The 18,253-nt window shown below is 44.8% G+C and overlaps 1 protein-coding gene across 8 annotated transcripts in view; it reads right to left on the reverse strand.

The window, feature by feature from the left end:
• The window catches only part of NPHP4 (nephrocystin 4), a 107,993-nt gene that overhangs the window by 51,961 nt on the left and 37,779 nt on the right, over positions 1-18,253 (reverse strand). For all 8 annotated transcript variants that reach the window (XM_019746702.3, XM_088790066.1, XM_074334191.2 and 5 more), the window contains 2 exons: positions 8,344-8,526; positions 247-385 (listed from right to left, as the gene is read on the reverse strand). In XM_019746702.3, the coding sequence (XP_019602261.3) occupies positions 247-385; positions 8,344-8,526 (322 nt within the window). The remainder of the gene's footprint in view (positions 1-246; positions 386-8,343; positions 8,527-18,253) is intronic.

Below are 18,253 nucleotides of genomic sequence, written 5' to 3' on the forward strand. Positions count from 1 at the left end.
CCTTCCCCGGCCCTCCGTCAGGGAGCTGCAAGTACCTGGGCTGGCCGGTGACGACTGCCGGGTCGTGCTTCAGCACCACCCGATGCTCCACCCCCACAGTAAGCAAACACTCAACCAAGTGATTCAAATTCAAGCAATCTGTGTCGCTTATGTGATGAATGCTATTGTACGGACTCAGTACTTTCCCTCAGGAACAGATGGAAGCCGTGCTGTGTGACTAAAAGCCAGCTTTCTGCAAACACTTACTTGAAGGGGACGTGGGTGGCTTCCTGGAGGGCCGCCTCTCTGCCTTGGGGCTGCTGCCGTGCCCTGTGGGTGTGTCCAGGTGCCCTTCAGGGCTCAGTGAGTACTGGAAGTGGACTGTCCCTGACTCCACCTGCTTCACCTGCAATTGAACACAGCGAGCGCAGTGAGGGTCTTCCATCAGAATATTCATCCAGGAACAACGCACCCAGCTCCACACGTCTACGTCGAGTCAGGGATTTCTGAAGCCACGAGTAATTTTCTGAGCAGAAAACAGCTAGCTGTGGCATTAAAACCCCGGAAGACCACATTATCACAGAACAGCCCTTACGCAAGTAGGAATCACAACATTTCTCCAGTTTTGAATGTGCTTTCCTTAATTAACTACTACGTAAAATTAACTTTTTAAATTCTGGTGTATAGTACCCACCACCTCCGTCGGGGCACAGAACAGCTCCATCACCCCAAACACGCCCTCAGGCGGCCCCTGTGCGCAATCACCGAGCTGTTCTCCAGCCCTACAGCCTGGTCTTTTCGAGAACGTCATCTACATGGAATCGTATGGTATATAAGTGTCTTTTGAGACTGGCTTCTTTCAATCAACACAATGCTGACGAGATTCATCCAGGTCATAGTACATAGCCACAGTTCATTCCTTTTTATTGCTGAGTAGTATTCTACTGTTGATGTCCTGCTGTTTATTTATCTATCCACCCATTTAAGAACATCTGGGCTGCTTCCAGCTCCTGCAATTATACAGAGAACTGCTGTACATATTTCTGTGGGAGTGTAAGTTTTTATTTCTGTAAGTTTCATTTCCCTAAGAAGAGTGTTGCTGCATCATATGGGACGTATATATTTAATTTTATAGGAAACTGCCAAGCTGTGATTTACTTCTGTGCTCTGTCCTACTCCATTGATCTGTGTGCCATTCCTCCACCCATAGCACTTTACATTATCACAGCTCTGCTGTAACTTAAAACTGTGCAGTATGATTCCTCCAATTTTACTGTTCTTTTCAACATTGTTTTGACTGTTCTCATTCTTTTCCCTTCCTATGTAAGTTTTAGAATCAGCTTATCTATACCTACAAAAAAATTAAAAAATCCTGCTTGGATTTTGATTGAAACTACATTATCTATTGATCAATTAGGGGAGAGTTTCTATCTTTGCTGAGTCTTCAAATCCATAAAGATGTTATGCCTCTCTGCTTATGTAGGTCTTCTCTGATTTCACCAAAGAGAAACCACAGTGAGTACAAATGACATGCAGCTCAAGGAATGTTTTATAGTAGTCATCGTCCAGATCTGTACATATTTTGTTAGATTTATCTCATTGAGGGAAGGCCTCTGAAATAACAGTTTTTTTTAAATTTGCTTTCTAACTTTCCATTGCTACTATACAGAAATATGGTTGATTTTTTTCATATTTGACCCCGTTGTATCCTACAACCTCGATAAACTCAAGAATTTTTTGTAGCTCCCTTGCGATTTTCTGCGTAGACAATCGTGTTGTCTGCATATAGGGACAGTTTTGTTTCTTCCTTTCCAATCCGTATGCTTTTATTTTGTTTTCTTGCCTTATTGCACTGGCTAGGACTTACAGTACAATGCTGAATGAGATTCTGAATGCTATGAGTGGACATCCTTCACTTGTTCCTGATATTAAGGGGAAAGCATTCAACTCTTCCTCATTAAGTACGACGCTAAAGGGATTTTGTAGATGCCCTTGATCAGATTGAGGAAATGCTCTTCTACTGCTAACCTGCTCAGCTTTTATCGCAAATGGATGTTAAATTTTGTCAAACTCTTTTTCTGAATCTATTGCTATGATCATATGGTTTTCCTTCTTTAGGCTGTTACTATGGTGAATTACATTTACTGATTTTCAAAAAGAAAATAGCTTCGCGTTCCTGGGACAAACCCCACTTGGTCATGGTGTATTGTGTTTTCCCACATGGTTGGGTTCAATTTGCTAGTATTTTGCTGAGTATTTTTCATCTGTGTTCATGAGGAATATGTGTACATAGTTTTCTTTTACTGGTTCTGACACTGGGGTAATATAGGTCTCATTATATGAATTGGGAATTGTTCCTATCTCTGCTATTTTCTGGAAGAGGTTATATAAAATTGGTATTATTTCTTCTTTAAATGTTTAGTAGAATTCATAGTGAATAGGCCTGGACATTTCTTTTTCAAAAGTTTTTTAACTACGCATTCAATTTCTATAATAATTACAGGACTACTCAGGTTATCTACTTTTGCTTGGGTGATTTTTTTTTTTTTTTTTACTTTGACACATTTTATTCAAATACCAGTCCGATCACACATGGTCCAAGAACATTCAAATAATAAACCCCAAAGAAACAGATGTGAACGATTGGTCTTCAAACCTTACAGCCAATGATGCCGCGCTTACCTATGACCTCCCTGACACAAAACCATATCCACACCTCAGGGCCACCAAACCATTCCGCAGAGCTTCCTTAACTGTGAGCTGTTTGAAGCTACCAGTTTGAGCACGACTGACTATTGTTTTCAAACTCTGAGTAGCTGTAGGGGTCTCAGCAGGGGTTGGAGAAACCAGCTCAACCTCGGCATAGTGCCAGAATGTGGCCAATCGAGTCTTCGAGTAAATCACAGCAGCATTTACCAGCACGGGGCCTTCTCTGTGACGTTAGGACACACGAGACCATGGTTCTAAGATGGAAAGTCCGTGGCCTCAAACTGCCAGCCAAATGTCGAGCTTGGGTGATTTTTGATAGTTTGTTGTTCAGGATGAATTGATCCATTTCATCTAAATTGTCAAATTTATGGGCACAGAGTTGTTCATGGTATTCCCTTAATATCCTTTTAATAGCTGCGTGGTCTATAGGGACATCCCTTCTCTCATTTCATATTAGTAATTGTGTCCTCTCTTTTACCGTCTTGCTAGAGGTTTATCAATTCTATTGATCTTTTCGGAGAATCAGTTTTTGGTTTCACTGGTTTTCTCCATGTTTTCTCTACTGTTTTTCTGTTTTCAATTTCACTGGTTCCTGCTTTTATCTTTATTATTGACTTTCTTCTGCTTGCTTTAGGTTTATTTTGCTCTTCTTTTTCCAGTTTCTAAAGGTGGAAGATTAGATTATTGATTTGAGACCTTTCTGTTGTAATATAAGCACTTAATGCTATAAATTCCCAAGTAAGCATATTTTAGCTACTTCCTACAAATTTTGGTATGTTGCATTTTTATTTTTGTCCAGCTCAAAATATCATCTATCTCTTCCTTTAGGTTTCCACTTTGACTGTGGATTACTTAGAAGTATATTGTTTCCTTTCCAAATGTTTGTAAATTTTATATTGTCTTTGTTACTGATTTTTACTTTAATTCCATTACGATCACAGAACATACCTTGTATAATTTCAATTCTTTTAAAATTGTCAAAGAGTGTTTTATGACCCAGGATATGGTCTATTTTGGTGAATGTTCCATGTGCACTTGAAACGAATGTGTATTCTGCTGGTGGTGGGTAGAGTGTTTTATAAATGTCTTTTAGATGCAGATGGTCCGTGACGACGTCCAGCTCTTCTATGTCCTTAGTGATTTTCTATCCATGTGTAACACAGTTTACCCCAAGAGGACTGCAGAAGCCTCAGATTACCACTGTGAATTTGTCTATGTCTCCGTTCAGTTCTAGTAGTTTCGGCTTTGGGTGTTTTAAAGCTCTGTCAATCTTAGATTGACATATACACTTTTAGGGTTATATGTCTTCTTGGTGAACTGACTCTTTTGTCATATGTAATATCCTCTTAACTCCTGGAAATGTCCTCTGCTCCGAAGTCTATTTTGTCCGGTATTAATATGGCCACCCTGGTTTTCTTCCTATTAGTGTTTACATGGAATGTTTCCATTCTTTTACTTCGAACCACCCTGCGTCATTAGATCTGAAGTGAGTAAGTGAGTTCCTCGGAGACAGCATTTGTTAGACCTTGATTTTTTTTTTTAATGCACTATGACAATTTCTGTCTTTAAATTGGTGTGTTTAGACTATTTACACTTTATGTAATTATTGGTATTTTTAGATTCAGGACTACCATTTCATTATTTGTTCCTTCTGTTTTTCATTTCTCTTTTCCCTCTCCTGTCTTCCTTTCAATTATTCCATTTTCTCTATCAGGTTTTTCACTTTCTCTTTGTATTTTTAGTGATTGCTCTGGGTTACAATATATATTTGACTTTTCACAAGTCTGCTCAGAAATGATAGCTTATTACTTCAAGTGGAATGTAGAAACCTTATCACCATATGGGTCTCTTTACTCTCCTTTACATTGTAGTTATGTTACCTATTACACCTAAATACCTTACAAATCCTATCACCTATAATTTTTGCTTCAACCATCAAACATATTTTAAAGAACTCAAGAGGAGGGGAATACTGTATTAGGTGTATCATTCCTATTGCTCTTTCTTCATTCCTAATGTACAAGTTTCCAACTGGTATCATTTCTCTTCAGTCTGAAAAAATTCCTTTAACAATTCTTTCCGAGCATGTCTACTGACAATAAATTCCCAGTTTTAGTTCATCTGAGAATGTCTTTGTTTTACCTTTTGGATACAGAATACTGAGTTCTGGAGTCTTTCTGCTACTGCTTTTAAAATGCTGTTGCATTTCTCTCTAGCCTCCATGGTTTCTGCTGAGGAATCCAGAGTCACAGTTACTGTTTCTGTGTAAGTAATGCATCATTTTTCTATGGCTATTTTCAATTCTTTTTCTTTGCATTTATTTTTCAGCAGCTTGATTATCATGTGTCTGGATGTAAATCTCTTTATTTAGCTCTAGGGTCACCGCACCTCTTCAATCTGTAGGTTTCTGTCTTTTGCCAAACTTGGGAAGTTTTCAGCCACTATTTCTTCAAATATTTTTTGTGCACTATACTCTTTCTCCTCTACTGGGACTCTAGTGACACAGATGTTAGCCTGTGTACTGTCCCACAGGTCCCCAAGGCTTCGTCCATTGCCTCCCACCCATGTTTCTCTCTGTGGTTCAGGCTGGATCAAGTCTATTGATTTATCTTCAAGTTCACTGACTCTTCTGTCATCTCCATGTTGATATTGACTCCATTTAGTGAATTTGTTCATTTTGGCGATTTCACTTTTCAGTTCTAAAATTTCAATCTGCTCTTCTGTATCTTCTATCTCTTTGCTGAGATGTTCTATCTTTCCATTTGTTTCAAAAGTGTTCCCTCTTACATAGTGGAGCATTTTTATAATGCCTGCTTTAAAATCTTTGTCTGATAATTCCAACATTTGCATCATCTCACTGCTGTCTTTCCCATGCAAGCTGGGATTTTCCTGGTTCTTGGTATGTCAATTAAGTTTAGATTGTATTACGGACATTTTGAGTATTATATTATGAGACTCTGAGTCATATTTAAATCCTATGAAGAATGTTGATATTTTGTTTACTCAGGAATCAACCCAGTTGAGTTCAGGCCACAGTCTCCAATCAGCCTTTTGTGGGCAGTGGTTTCAATGTCAATTCTATTTTCAAAGCCTGTGCTATGCTTTCAGGTTTCTCCTGCATGTGAGCCACCCAGGGGGCCACTTTGGGACTGGGTGGCAATCTATCCCACAGGTCAGTTCTCTAAGCCTTTGGTATGCTATTTAGGGTGAGATTCAGGGGTAGGGGTGCACTTTGGGGGTTAACCCAGAATTTCTAAAACAATTTTATGGGACCGCTTTCCAAGCGCCTTCATCTCCACAACCTCCCTAGTACTTTCCAGTTCCCTGGGGCCCCCGTTTCAATCCTCCAACCAGACCCCACTGTGTTGCACACTTCTGGAGACTATACTTGAATCCAAGGCCAAGCAGTGGCAGGACAGAGTGTTTTTTTAAACATGCAGGAGTGTACAAAAGAGCTAAAGAACTCATCTATGATTATTGGAAGTCAACACGTAATGTCGAAAATTGATAAACCAAGAAATAGCAGTAGAAGCACAATATTTAGGAAGCAACATAAATACTGTAAGTCACAGCTAAGAGTTGAAAGGGGCTGCCTCTAGAGATATAATATTTTTGAAAAGACAACTGTTTGCTCAAGGGAAAAAAATACAGGAGTTGTTTAAGAAAGGAAACATAATCATAATATACTACCTACTTACCTTCACAGTAAATAACATGGAAATAATCATAACATAAACCCAAAAATTTATTAGCCAAAAATTGTGGGATTTACTCAGTCAAAAATCTGGTCTGTTTATAATATTTATACTTTTCTTTGATGAATATCTGCCACTCCCACTCAACTCTAAGTTCCAGGGGCTCAGGGACACCTTTCCTAGAATACGTATGGGTGCTCAATAAAAACTCATTGAATGAATAAATCAGATAAAGAATTAACTGGGGTAGGGGCACAGAATAAGCACGCCTTGGCTTCCAACCTATCTGACTTGGTAGATGGTGGCACTGTTATATAAGGTAAGAAATACTGGAAGATGCAAACGAGCACTTTTAGAGTGTGCAGAGTGACTCGAGTTTGTGACCGGTTTTAGTTCACAATCTCTGTTTAGAGTAGTGGTCCTCAGCTAGGGGCACTTTTGCCCTCCAGGAGACATTTGGCCATGAATGCTGACATTGTGATCTGTCACAACTCGGGGGGGAAAGGGGGGTGCTACTGACATCTAGTGGGTAAGCCCAGGGCTGCTGCTGACCTCCCCAGGACAGCCTCACAGCAAAGAATTTTCTGGCCCAAAATGTCAACAGTGCTTGCTGATGGTGAGAAACTCTGATTAGAAGTGACCGTCCTTGTGAAGAATGACAGAATGACAGTATTTGATTACGTGTGTCCTTCAGGTAATCAAACCTTCAAAGGCTTATGCCCCAATATCATTTACACACCTAAAAATATGAGTGAAATGTAGTGTCCTGGAAATTATAAAATTAATCATAATTTATTATGATTAGATCATATTTATTTAACATTAAATTAAATAAATACTTATTTAGAGATATACATATATGGACAGAGAGAGAATGAATGAGAGACTGGTAATGGCTGTAGGCTTCCTAATGGCAATTTTATAACAAGGGCTCAAACCAGACCATGTGGGAATGCAGCAAAATGTGGTCTCATCACGCGACATTCTCCATAATAAGAAAAGCTGCACATCAGCTGCTCCCTTATTCAGGTCCCCAACGCATTGTCCAAATCATAAATAACAACACCGAAAACAATGTTTGTTGCTAGAGTCAGCACACAAGTGACATGCTGAAGTAACAGGTATGGTCCCTTTACCTAAGAAAAATGAGACAACTGAGTCCAAACACGGTCCTGTTTGCCTGCTGAGATGGGCTGGGCATATTTCAGGAATGGAAGCAGTAGAATCAAACCACATACACAGACAGAAACTCTGCCCCGATACATCAGACACATCGGGGGCTACAGACGTCAGCAGGGCACTGGCATCACACAGAGTCGGTGGCACCCTGGGTCACCACTGCCCATCCTGCAAGGCCACCAGCAACACTTCAACTGGCCCTGCCCCACCTTTCTGTGCTTTCTGGACGGGGGTTCAGAGAACATTCCATTTCAAAAGTGGATTTTTTAAAATCCTGCTATGGCCCCACCTCTCTGCACACAGCTGGAGAGAGCCCAGGTCCCGCGGGCATGAGTTACAAGTCACAAAGATGGGCCGGGGCTGGACGCTGACCACCTGACTCCCTCCACAGCACTCAGGCCACACAAGGCCCATCCTCCAGTGCACCAAATGTTTCAAGAGCCCTTCTTAAAAGACACATCAGCACAGGAGTGGATCTCATTGCTAGGTGTGGACACATAAGAGTCACAGGCCCTGCAGGTCACCAGGAGAGACTAACGCGTGAACAGGGATGTTGTTAAGACCCGAGATAAAGCTGGCCTCTGTGAGTTCCCAGCTAAATGTGTGACTCAGCAATCACATGTATTTTAAGGGCAGATCCGTGACATGAATGAATTCTGCTCATGAGACATCTGTAAACACATCTGTCAACTGGTGAAAACATATAAATTTTTCTAAAGTGTATGAACTTGCCAGACACTCACCATACAACAATCATACTTAGGAACTATGAACAATTTACCTCTTCAGAACTCGTGCTGGCTGGGGGCACCTTATAGACCAGACAGTGTGAGGGGTTGGGCCGGATCCCTCCCTGCAGAGGTAACACCACCTTCCCAGAGCTGGCTTCCAGCGGGGGGCTCCAAACGGCCCAGCGAACCATGTGCATACACGCCAAGCTGGACGAGGAGGGGACGGGAGCTGCCTAGAATGGAAACAAAGCACAACAGGGCGTGCGTTACCACCAAACCCACCCGGTCAGGAATCAACAGTACTTTCACCATGAAGTATAACTGGAGAGCAGGGCAGTGAGGCAGGCGACCATCACTTGCATTTTACAAAAGCAGGACACAGCATGGCACTGGTGGCACAGGGCACAAGGCAGCTGGACTCCCGATCTGACTCCCCAGTGGCCTAGCTGCACCCCTCCCCCATACGGAGGATTCTGAACCATGGGGGTGACATGGGAGGAGAAACAACCGGAAGGTGGGAGGTGCCCAAAGGGACCATGAGCACAGCTCTCACTTCCTAACGCTCTCTTCATGGGGATCAGTGGGGCCCCTGCCCCCGCTGGGAGGAGGAAAGCAAAAGAATAAAAGAATGGGGTGCACTGTCAGTGTCTCTGGGCAGCAGAGGGTGCAAGTGGCTCCATCCCTCTTGACCACTGGCCACATGTCCCCAAGCAGCCCTACCAAGTGCGGCCGTAGTCACAGGGAGGGCGGACAGCCTGCCAGGAGGGCCCCACACCCGTGGCCCATGCCCTGCCTCCGAGGGTGAAGTGCACCGCCCCAAAGGAGCGGGGCCAGGGGACCCACTGACTCCGGCTGCGTCAGCACAGGAAGGCATGGCTCCCGCAGTGTGGCTGGGCGTCCGACACACCTGCTGATCTGGCTGGACACAGGGAACCGCCTGCCATTGTCACAGCCAGCACTTGACTGCACTCGGGTCCAAGGCAGTTGGCCACTCACACAGAGGATTTGGGTGGGGCTCCGACACAGACAGCTCGTGGCTGCGCCTGGGCGTGAGTGGGTCCCAGTACAGAAAAGGAAACACCTGCTTCACCCAGGCCAGTCTTCCCAGACCGTTCCTTACCGAATGATGTCCTGACCTGGTATAGCCTTTATATCCACGTGGGAAACACCCAGCATCAGCATGTGGTTTTGAACTAACCCCGCCTCCCCGAGTCCCCGCTGTAACTGGATCTCAGACACCTGCGGACCCTTCACTGGAGCCGAAGTTCAGATCGCAGGTGAAGCTAGAGCCGTATTCTTGCCTGTCATGGGATAGCAGAGATTTGGGTTCCTGTCAATTTCATGTGAAAAAACCCACGTCCTGGAAGGACAAGCAAAGAATCAGTAAAGTACGAGGCCACAGTATGTGACCTTGAGCATCTGCCAGAGACAAAGGCGGCGTCGGCCTCTGCCCTTCCAGTGGCAGCGGCCACAGTGTAGCAAGAAAGAGGTGATTATAAATCCACTGTTTTAAAAAATAAAAGTTTCGTAAACGCAACAGGAAAACTGGCCGCTGAAGAAACTATAAGGGTTCGGTAATACCTGGGCTACTTTGTAAACAGTCACCTATAAAACCCAGAAGGTTATTACGGGATCAAAACAAAATAAAACACGCATCCAAGTGTCCGTGCTGTTTGTGTAAAGCCTTCTGGTTTAATTTTTCAAATTAGGCGATTCTGATACCTAATTTTCCAATTTCACAGTTCCTTGTGGTTTTTAGTTCTCAATCAATACGGCTCTCTCCTGTGTGAAATATCTATCAGTACACACTACCCACTTTCCCTCCCTTTTGTTTTGAACAGCCCGACAAGAAGAGACGGTTAGTGAGTTATTGATCAGTCCTCCACAAAGACTTCAGTGGGCCAATTAGGGCCTGGTGGCAATTCCACTGCCAATTATCAGCTGCATCCTCTCCCGAGCAGCCAGGGTGACACCTGCAGGCAAGCACCTTCCCAAGTAGCCCCTTCCCCAGCCCCCAGAAGCAGGCCAGGCACATCCAGCACGCAGGGACAGCATGAGCTACCCACTCTTTGGTCAGCGGGACAAAGGTCCTCCTAGGAGGGAATTCCAGTGGCTAAAACCACATCTGGTTCTTTATAATAATGCCTTAACCTGCCAAACAGGGCTTGATTTTCACGCCAACTGAAAAGAAAAAAACCACACTGACTTGTTCCCACTTAGGCTTTTCATTGTAATCCCAAACAATATACAAAAGGCCAAAGGCCTACACCTGGATTAGGAGCCAGGTTTGTCATGGAACAGAAGTGCCACATGACATTAACGAGGCAAAGCACAAACAGAAAACTCACACCTGACCCCTACGAGCGCTTCAACCAGGGTCCCTGCTGAATGGTGGCCCCAAAAAGACACGTCACAGCCTGATCCCTGGGCTCCGTGACTGTGGGCTCATTTGGAAAAGGGTCCATGCAGACGAAACTGAATTACTCGTAAGTACTAATTGCCCAGAGTGGCCCTAAATCCAACGACAAGTGTCCTAGTAATAGCAGGACAGACAGAGGGAAGGCCACATGCAGAGGCAGGAAGAGGCTGGAGCGATGGCGGCCACAAGCGAAGGGACGCCAGCAGCCACCAGAAGCTGGAAGGAGCAGGAGGGTCCTTCCCTAGAGCCTCTGGAGGGAGCATGGCCCTAGCCAGCAGAACTGGTTTGGGAGTTGTGGCCTCCAGAACTGTGCAAGAATAAATGTCTCTTGTTTTAAACCCCACAGTTCATGGCAGTTTGTTCTGGCAGCCCCAGGATACAGATGAAGTCCCCATGGCTTCTATCCTCAGGCCAATTCAAAACTCAGGGGCAGGAAAAAAACTTCATTTTATTTCATGAGATTGATTTTCTTCAGATTTGCAGTGAGAACTTTTTCCTCCTGCCCAGGGCCCCACGCCAGCTGCCTGGGCCCAATCCACAACCACTCTGGGCACTACAGCCCCAATGCCCAGAAACACACTGCAGAGGTAACAGTAGCACCTACTGAGGCCACCACCAGAGACAGAACCAGGCCCAAAGGACAAACCCTGGATAGGGACAACCATACTGGGGCACTTCGCTGGATACAAATGGGGAAAAAAAATAACTGGGGTGTCAAACATCTCCAAATGTCCCCGATATCGCACAGATCACACACAAAAATAAATAAGCCAGCAGACACGAAAAGATACATTACTGATGAAGGGAGGGCAGGGAGGTGTGAGGCCCCAGAAAAGGGCAGCTCGGGGCCCCAGCCAGGCACAGGCATGTTCCGTATTCACACGTGTGTCCTTTACGTGCACTGCTCACGTGACCCTCACCACGGCCAGGGAATGCCGACCACCGAGGGCCTGTAGCCGAATGCGGTGGGTGGCACAGACCATGTGTAGCCAGTGGCTCTGGAGACTCAGAGCCGGACACGGGACACAGGCAGGTGCAGGGTTCTCTTCAGGCGGCTTGTTTCCTGGCTTCTCCTTAAAGGACGCTGAGTTCTTGGCCACTGAGGTGAACTGCCTGAACCCCACCGAGGTGAAGACTTAGGAGAGTAACGGGCACCCAGGGTCCCAGCAAAATCACTGGGCAAAGTGGAGGTTCACTCCTTCCAGAAATGGATCCAACATCTGCCAACACCTTTTCCAAATTAGACACACAGCAGTCTTGGCAGCTGCTGCAGGCTAATTTGCTTCATGCACATTCACGGTGAAAAGGGAAACCTAACAACATATAATTAAAGTTTCACGTGCCCGTCTATGACACATTATGTGCAGCGTCATTTACAAGCAAAGTAATCATCTGACGGGCAATATTTTCATCCTGTTCTACTGAGGAAAGTAATTATTTTTAAACATGTACATGAGCAATGAAAAACAAAGGGAGGATGGTTTAAGAAACTTCTGTAACCCAGTATAACTCTTCACACTGGCTAAAGGGTTCATAACACTCTGTCCTTCTTTGCACAAAAGGTGTCAACTTGACTGACTGAAGGAAGCAGTGGTGAAACCCTCACGCGTCTGGCACTGTGGCCAATAGAGAGGATAGCCATGTGGGCCCCCCCTGCCCTTTGGAGACGGAGTCTGGATCCCCGCAGCCAGTGTCTGGGCACCCCAGGGCCTGTGCATCTGCTTCCTCTGGAGACCCTGCCCCTGCCTGGTTCTGTTTCCCCCTCTGTAAGTGGGTCCTGGAGAGCCTTGCCCACGGGGCTCAGGCTTGGGGGTCTGGCATCCTTTCCTGTGGGCACTGCCCCTCCTCTCCATGGGGAATTCCACGCCCTGGAACAGTGAGAGTCCAGAACAGGGATGCACATGGGGCCAGCCCTAATCTTGCCATGAGGGCATCCCCAGGGTCTTAGGAGAAAGCAGCTCTCTCATTGGGAGTCACCACCCGGGGGAAGCAGCAAACCTGAAACCATCCAAAGCCACAGCCCACCCAACCTCCATGGCCTCGAGAAATCCCGGGCACTGCAGGACAGAGCAGAGCTACAGACAAAGGTGCATGGGGAAGAGAGGAACACGGCAGGCAGAGGTCGTGGACAGCACTCAAACGCACCAGACGTGAAAGAGAAAGTCAACCAGCTGGACTTAAATTCAGGACCTTTTGCTCATCCAAAGACAGTGCTATTGGGACGACCAGGAAGGGCACACAGATGGGCTCTCTGCTTGTTTCTTTTAACTGCATATGAACCTGTAATTACCTTAAAATAAAGCTTAATTTAAAAAACAGTGTGTGGCATATGATAAGAGCTATACAAAGTGCTGTTAAAAATTTTTTAAATGACTATCCACACACAAAAAAATTCCTACAATGTTAGAAGACGTAATGGAAAAGAAAATCCCATTTACAATAGCAGCAGAAACATTAAATGTCTATGAATAAACTTAATGAGTACTGTCCGACTGTTTAAAATCTACATTTCAAAAATATAAAAGGAAATCACTCTTGAAAGACACAAAAATAGACTGGAACAAATGGAAAGACATCCCTTGTTCTTGGTTAGGACATAACAACATACTTAAGATGTCAAATCTCTCTAAATTAACTTATAAATTTAATGCACTCCAAATAAAAATGCCAATAGGCTTTCTGGAGCTAGACCGGTTGATAGTGGAAAACCAAACCAGCAAGGAGAGCTCCACAAGCAAGGAAAGGGGGGCTATGAGGCCCCACCAGCCCTGCCGGGTGGGCCACACACTGCGGAGACTCCTGCCATTGGAACAAACAGAGCAGCCCACAAAGAGAATAAAGGTCTACAATCAGACACAACTGTAAACAGAGATCTAGCGCGTGATAAAGAGGTGTCTTAAATCACTGTGGCATACGAGGACGTTCTAATAAGTGGTATTGGGCCAACTGGACAGCCATTGGAAAAAGATAAAATTAGATCCATTCCTCACACGCCAAACAAGAGACCTAAACATAAAAGATGAAACTATTCGAGGACTGGGAGAACACAAGAAGGTCCTCTGCATAAGTAAAGACTTTTTAACTACAACTCAAAACCCAGACGCAACAAAAGACAAGACTGATACATGTGACACATTACAAAATGTTTCCAAATTACCATGGGCTATAAACTGAATGTTTCTGATCCCCCCAAATTCTTTTTTTTCTTTTTTTTCATCAGTTTGGCTCAAATGATCCCCCCAAATTCTTATGTTGAAGCCCTAACTCCCATAATGCCATGGTACTTGAAGGTGGGGTCTTTGGGAGGTGATTAGGGTTAGATGAAGTCATGAGGGTGAGGCCCCCACGATGGGATTAGTGACTTTATAAGTAGAGAAAGCAATTTCCCTCTCTACACACACACACACACACACACACACACACACACACACACACACCAAGGAAAGGTCATGCGAGGACACAGCCAGAAGGCAGCGTCTACAAGCCAGGAAGCGGGCCCTCACCATTAACCAAATCTGTGTCAGCCTGATCTCGGACTGTCCAACCTTCAGAACTGAGAGAAATCAATGTCTGTTGCTAAGTTACCCAGTACATGGTATTTTGTTACAGCAGCCTGAGCTATAAGCTACGTGGCCCAAAATGGAGGGGCAGGGAATAAAATGACAAATGACCAAGCTAGGAGAAAATACCCGCAGTACACAGCACAGAAATAGAGCAAATACCCTTAAAAAACAAAACCTTCTTAACATATGAAGAAAAATGGCAAAACTTCCTAGAAAGACAGCCAAATACCTCACAAACATGAAAGCATGTTCAGCTTCACTTAAAATCAGAGAAATGCACATGAAAACTATACTGTGACACCATTTCTCACCCATCAGACGAGCCGAGTTCCAAAGCCTGACGATGTAAACCGCAGTGAACCGGAGGGGTCGCCAGCCCCTCGTACATGGCCAGTGGGAACAAAATACCACACAGCCCCTCTGGGGACATCAGACAACATCTAACAAACTGATGTTTGCACCCTTCCTTCCAGCACGTCCACATCTAGGGACGCACCCTGACGACTCCCCTCCCACCACACAAACGTGCTCACACAGGAGACCACACAGCGGGGAAAGGAAAGGGGAGGCGCCCTGCGCACTGGCAGATCCGGCTGTGGAGATGTGCCATCTCCACCCCTGTGCCATCTGCTCCCTTCAGCACTGATGGAGAACTAAGAAAACACACACAGCGTCACAAACGCACGCGGGAAGGATGGCTGGGAGCGACACACTGGTTCCCACCCAGGCCGGGGGCAGTGGACAGGACAGTGGAAAGGACACGGAGGGTGCGATACTTTTCTCACATCACCTTTTGGAAGAATTCTGACTTTTAAAAGCATGAGTGTTCTATCTATTTAAAAAATAAAACTCTACCAATAAGGATGAGGAGGGGAAATAACTATAAAACTGAACGCAAACAGAAATGCACAGTGTAACCACGCTGAAGCGGCCCAAGCCAGGAGACTTGGGAAAAGCCTACCTACCGATTCCCTTCGGGCCTGGCCACAAACGAATCCCGAACTCTGGCACGTTTGCTCTTGTAGCGGTACGGATGCAGCAATTCCGACATTACGTGCTCTAGGGCTGGGCGAATGAGCACCTGTGCTGAGGGGGCCGGGAGCCAAGGTTCTCTCTGCGGGAGGAGAGACGTGCAAACGCGGACGGTGAGGCACGGAGAGCCTGCCAGCATTGGCTAGGATCGAAGGATCTATGAGAACTCAACTTCTGAGCCACGTGTGCACATGGAGGGGCGTGTGTGTGTGTGTGTGTGTGTGTGTGTGTGTGTGTGTGTTTGCATGTGCATACATGTTATTTGTGTTTCCATATGTAAAATTTCACGGATCTGTCCACTGAAGGGGCTTAGACACAGACCTAGAGCCCAGGTCTGGATTCTAACACCACCTCCCTCCCCCCCCCCCACCTCAAGAAGAACCAGGATTCATCAAAAACAAGGAAAGTCTGAGAAACTGTCACAGCCCAGAGGAGCCTAAGGAGACATGACGACTAAATGTAATGTGGCATCCTGATGGGTTCCCAGAACAGAAAAGAACATTAGGTAAGGAAATTTGAATAAAGTACGGGTTTCAGTTAGTAATAATATATCAATATTGGTTCATTAGTCATGACAAATGTACCATACTAATGAGGTTACTACCAGGGGAAACTGGGTGTGGGTATATCTGTACTAGCTTCGCAGTTTTTATGTAAGTGTAAAACTTGCCTAAAATAAAGTCAATTTAGGGAAAGGTTGGTTCCAGGGCTGGAACAAAGAAGGTGCAAGATGAGCCTGGAGCATCTTGTTATGCCAGAAAGTAAGAAAACGCTCAAAAACCAAACAAGACAGAGGATGTCACCTGAAGGGCCTCTGGCCGAATCTGGGACAATTTAAGCAACAAAAAAATTAGGGCGGTAAGTTTACAATAGGGAGCCGGGGGTCCTCACCAACATGGGCTCAATGGCCGAATCAGTCAGTCAGTCTGGCCACAGGGAAGAAGGGGGAGGGGGTCCTGGACTCAGAATGCCGCATGGAGGGAACGCTGGAGTTGGAGGTCACCCCTCATGGATGCAGGGGACATTCAGACGGGGAGGAGGTAAATGCATGGCTTAAGGTGTCTCCCCATGGACTGTTGATTAGTTGCAGGCAGGAAACCACTAACTCTACAGTGATGACATCACACACCTGAGCAGATGATCAAAGTAAGACAAAAAGATGCAGATGGACACGGCGCACCTCCAGGCGTGAGACCCTCACGGGACACGACCTCACTTAGTGTTCCCACCGGGGATGCGTAACCTGACTCCATTGGGGAAGAAATGTCAGCAAACCAAAATAAACAGCATTCCATTCAAAGCATTTTTTAAAGGAGGGAGATGATACTATTAAAAAAATAAAAGCACAGATGACAAAGAAAGGCAGAGGAACTGTTGCAGACTAGAGGAGACCAGAGACGTAGAACCGGACAGGACGTATGACCCTGCGCATACCGTGTTTCCCCGAAAATAAGACCTAGCCGAACAATCAGCTCTAATATGTCTTTTGGAGCAAAAATTAATATAAGACCTGGTCTTATATTATATTATATAAGACCTGGTCTTATATTATATTATATAAGACCTGGTCTTATATTATATTATATAAGACCCAGTCTTTCGGAGCAAAAATTAATATAAGACCTGGTCTTATATTATATTATATAAGACCCAGTATTTTGGAGCAAAAATTAATATAAGACCTGGTCTTATATTATATTATATAAGACCCAGTCTTTCGGAGCAAAAATTAATATAAGACCTGGTCTTATACTGTATTATATAAGACCCAGTCTTTTGGAGCGAAAATTAATATAAGACCGAGTCTTATATTAATTTTCGCTCCAAAAGATGCATTAGAGCTGATTGTCCAGCTAGGTCTTATTTTCGGGGAAACAGGGTCTGACCCTGCACAGGCCAGAAATGCTGGAACGGACAGGCTGGATTGATGGGCAGAACTGGAGTACAGATGGGAGACTGAGGTACATTCAACACTGAATGAACTGAGGTTGATCATTGCACTGTGGTCACTTGAGGGAACATCCTTTTTCTCGAGAAATACACACTGAGCATTGAGGGGTCAAGGGCCATGATGTCTGCAATTTATTCTCAACTCGTTCAGAATGAATGTGTGTGAATCTACACACAACACAGGAAAGGGGGGAGGGAGAAAACATGAACAAGGAGAGCACATTAAAAAAATGGGGCCAACGTGGACTGTGCGTGAGTCTGGACCATCAAGGAACGCGTATGAACACACATTCCCACCCACCAGACTGGCTAACATTGAAAAGACGGACAAAACCAAAAGCTGGCAGGACGGGAGCGGCTGTGACCCTCAAACAGCGCTGGTTTAACTCCTTCGGAAGCTGGCACTTTTCAGAAAGACAGCCTACATCTACCTACGACCCAACAACCTGCTCCTGGTATTTACCAAACAGAAATGAAAATATATGTGCACAAAAAGATTTGCCCAAGAATGTTTAGCGCAGCTTTACTCTTTAACTGGAAAAGTCCACCAACAGGAAAATGAAGAAACAAATTCATGAGACTGAAAACCCATGACATGAAAGACAATGAATATAAACATCAAAGAAGCTCGATGAATTCCGAGTAAGATGAACCCCAAGAGACCCTATATTATAATCAAACTTCCAAAAGACAAAGAGAGACCCTTGAAAGCAACAAGACAGAAGTAAATAGTCACAAAGAGAGGTCCTCAATCACATCATGAGCAGAGTCATCAGAACTTTGGAAGCCAGAGGCAACAGACCGATATACTCAAAGTGCCAAAAGGAAAAAACTGTCAGCCAAGAATCCTACATCAGGCAAAACTGTCCTTCAAGAGTGAGGGAGAAATCAAGACATTCCTAGATAAGTAGCCCAGCACTAGCCCTGCCCCACAAGAAATGCTTAAGGGAGTCCTGCAAGGTGAAACAAAAGGACACTGGACAGTAACTCAAAATC

This window comes from Rhinolophus sinicus, chromosome 14 (assembly GCF_057876585.1).
Source record: "Rhinolophus sinicus isolate RSI-liver-muscle chromosome 14, RSI-T2T, whole genome shotgun sequence".
In the NCBI taxonomy this organism is placed as follows: domain Eukaryota; kingdom Metazoa; phylum Chordata; class Mammalia; order Chiroptera; family Rhinolophidae; genus Rhinolophus; species Rhinolophus sinicus.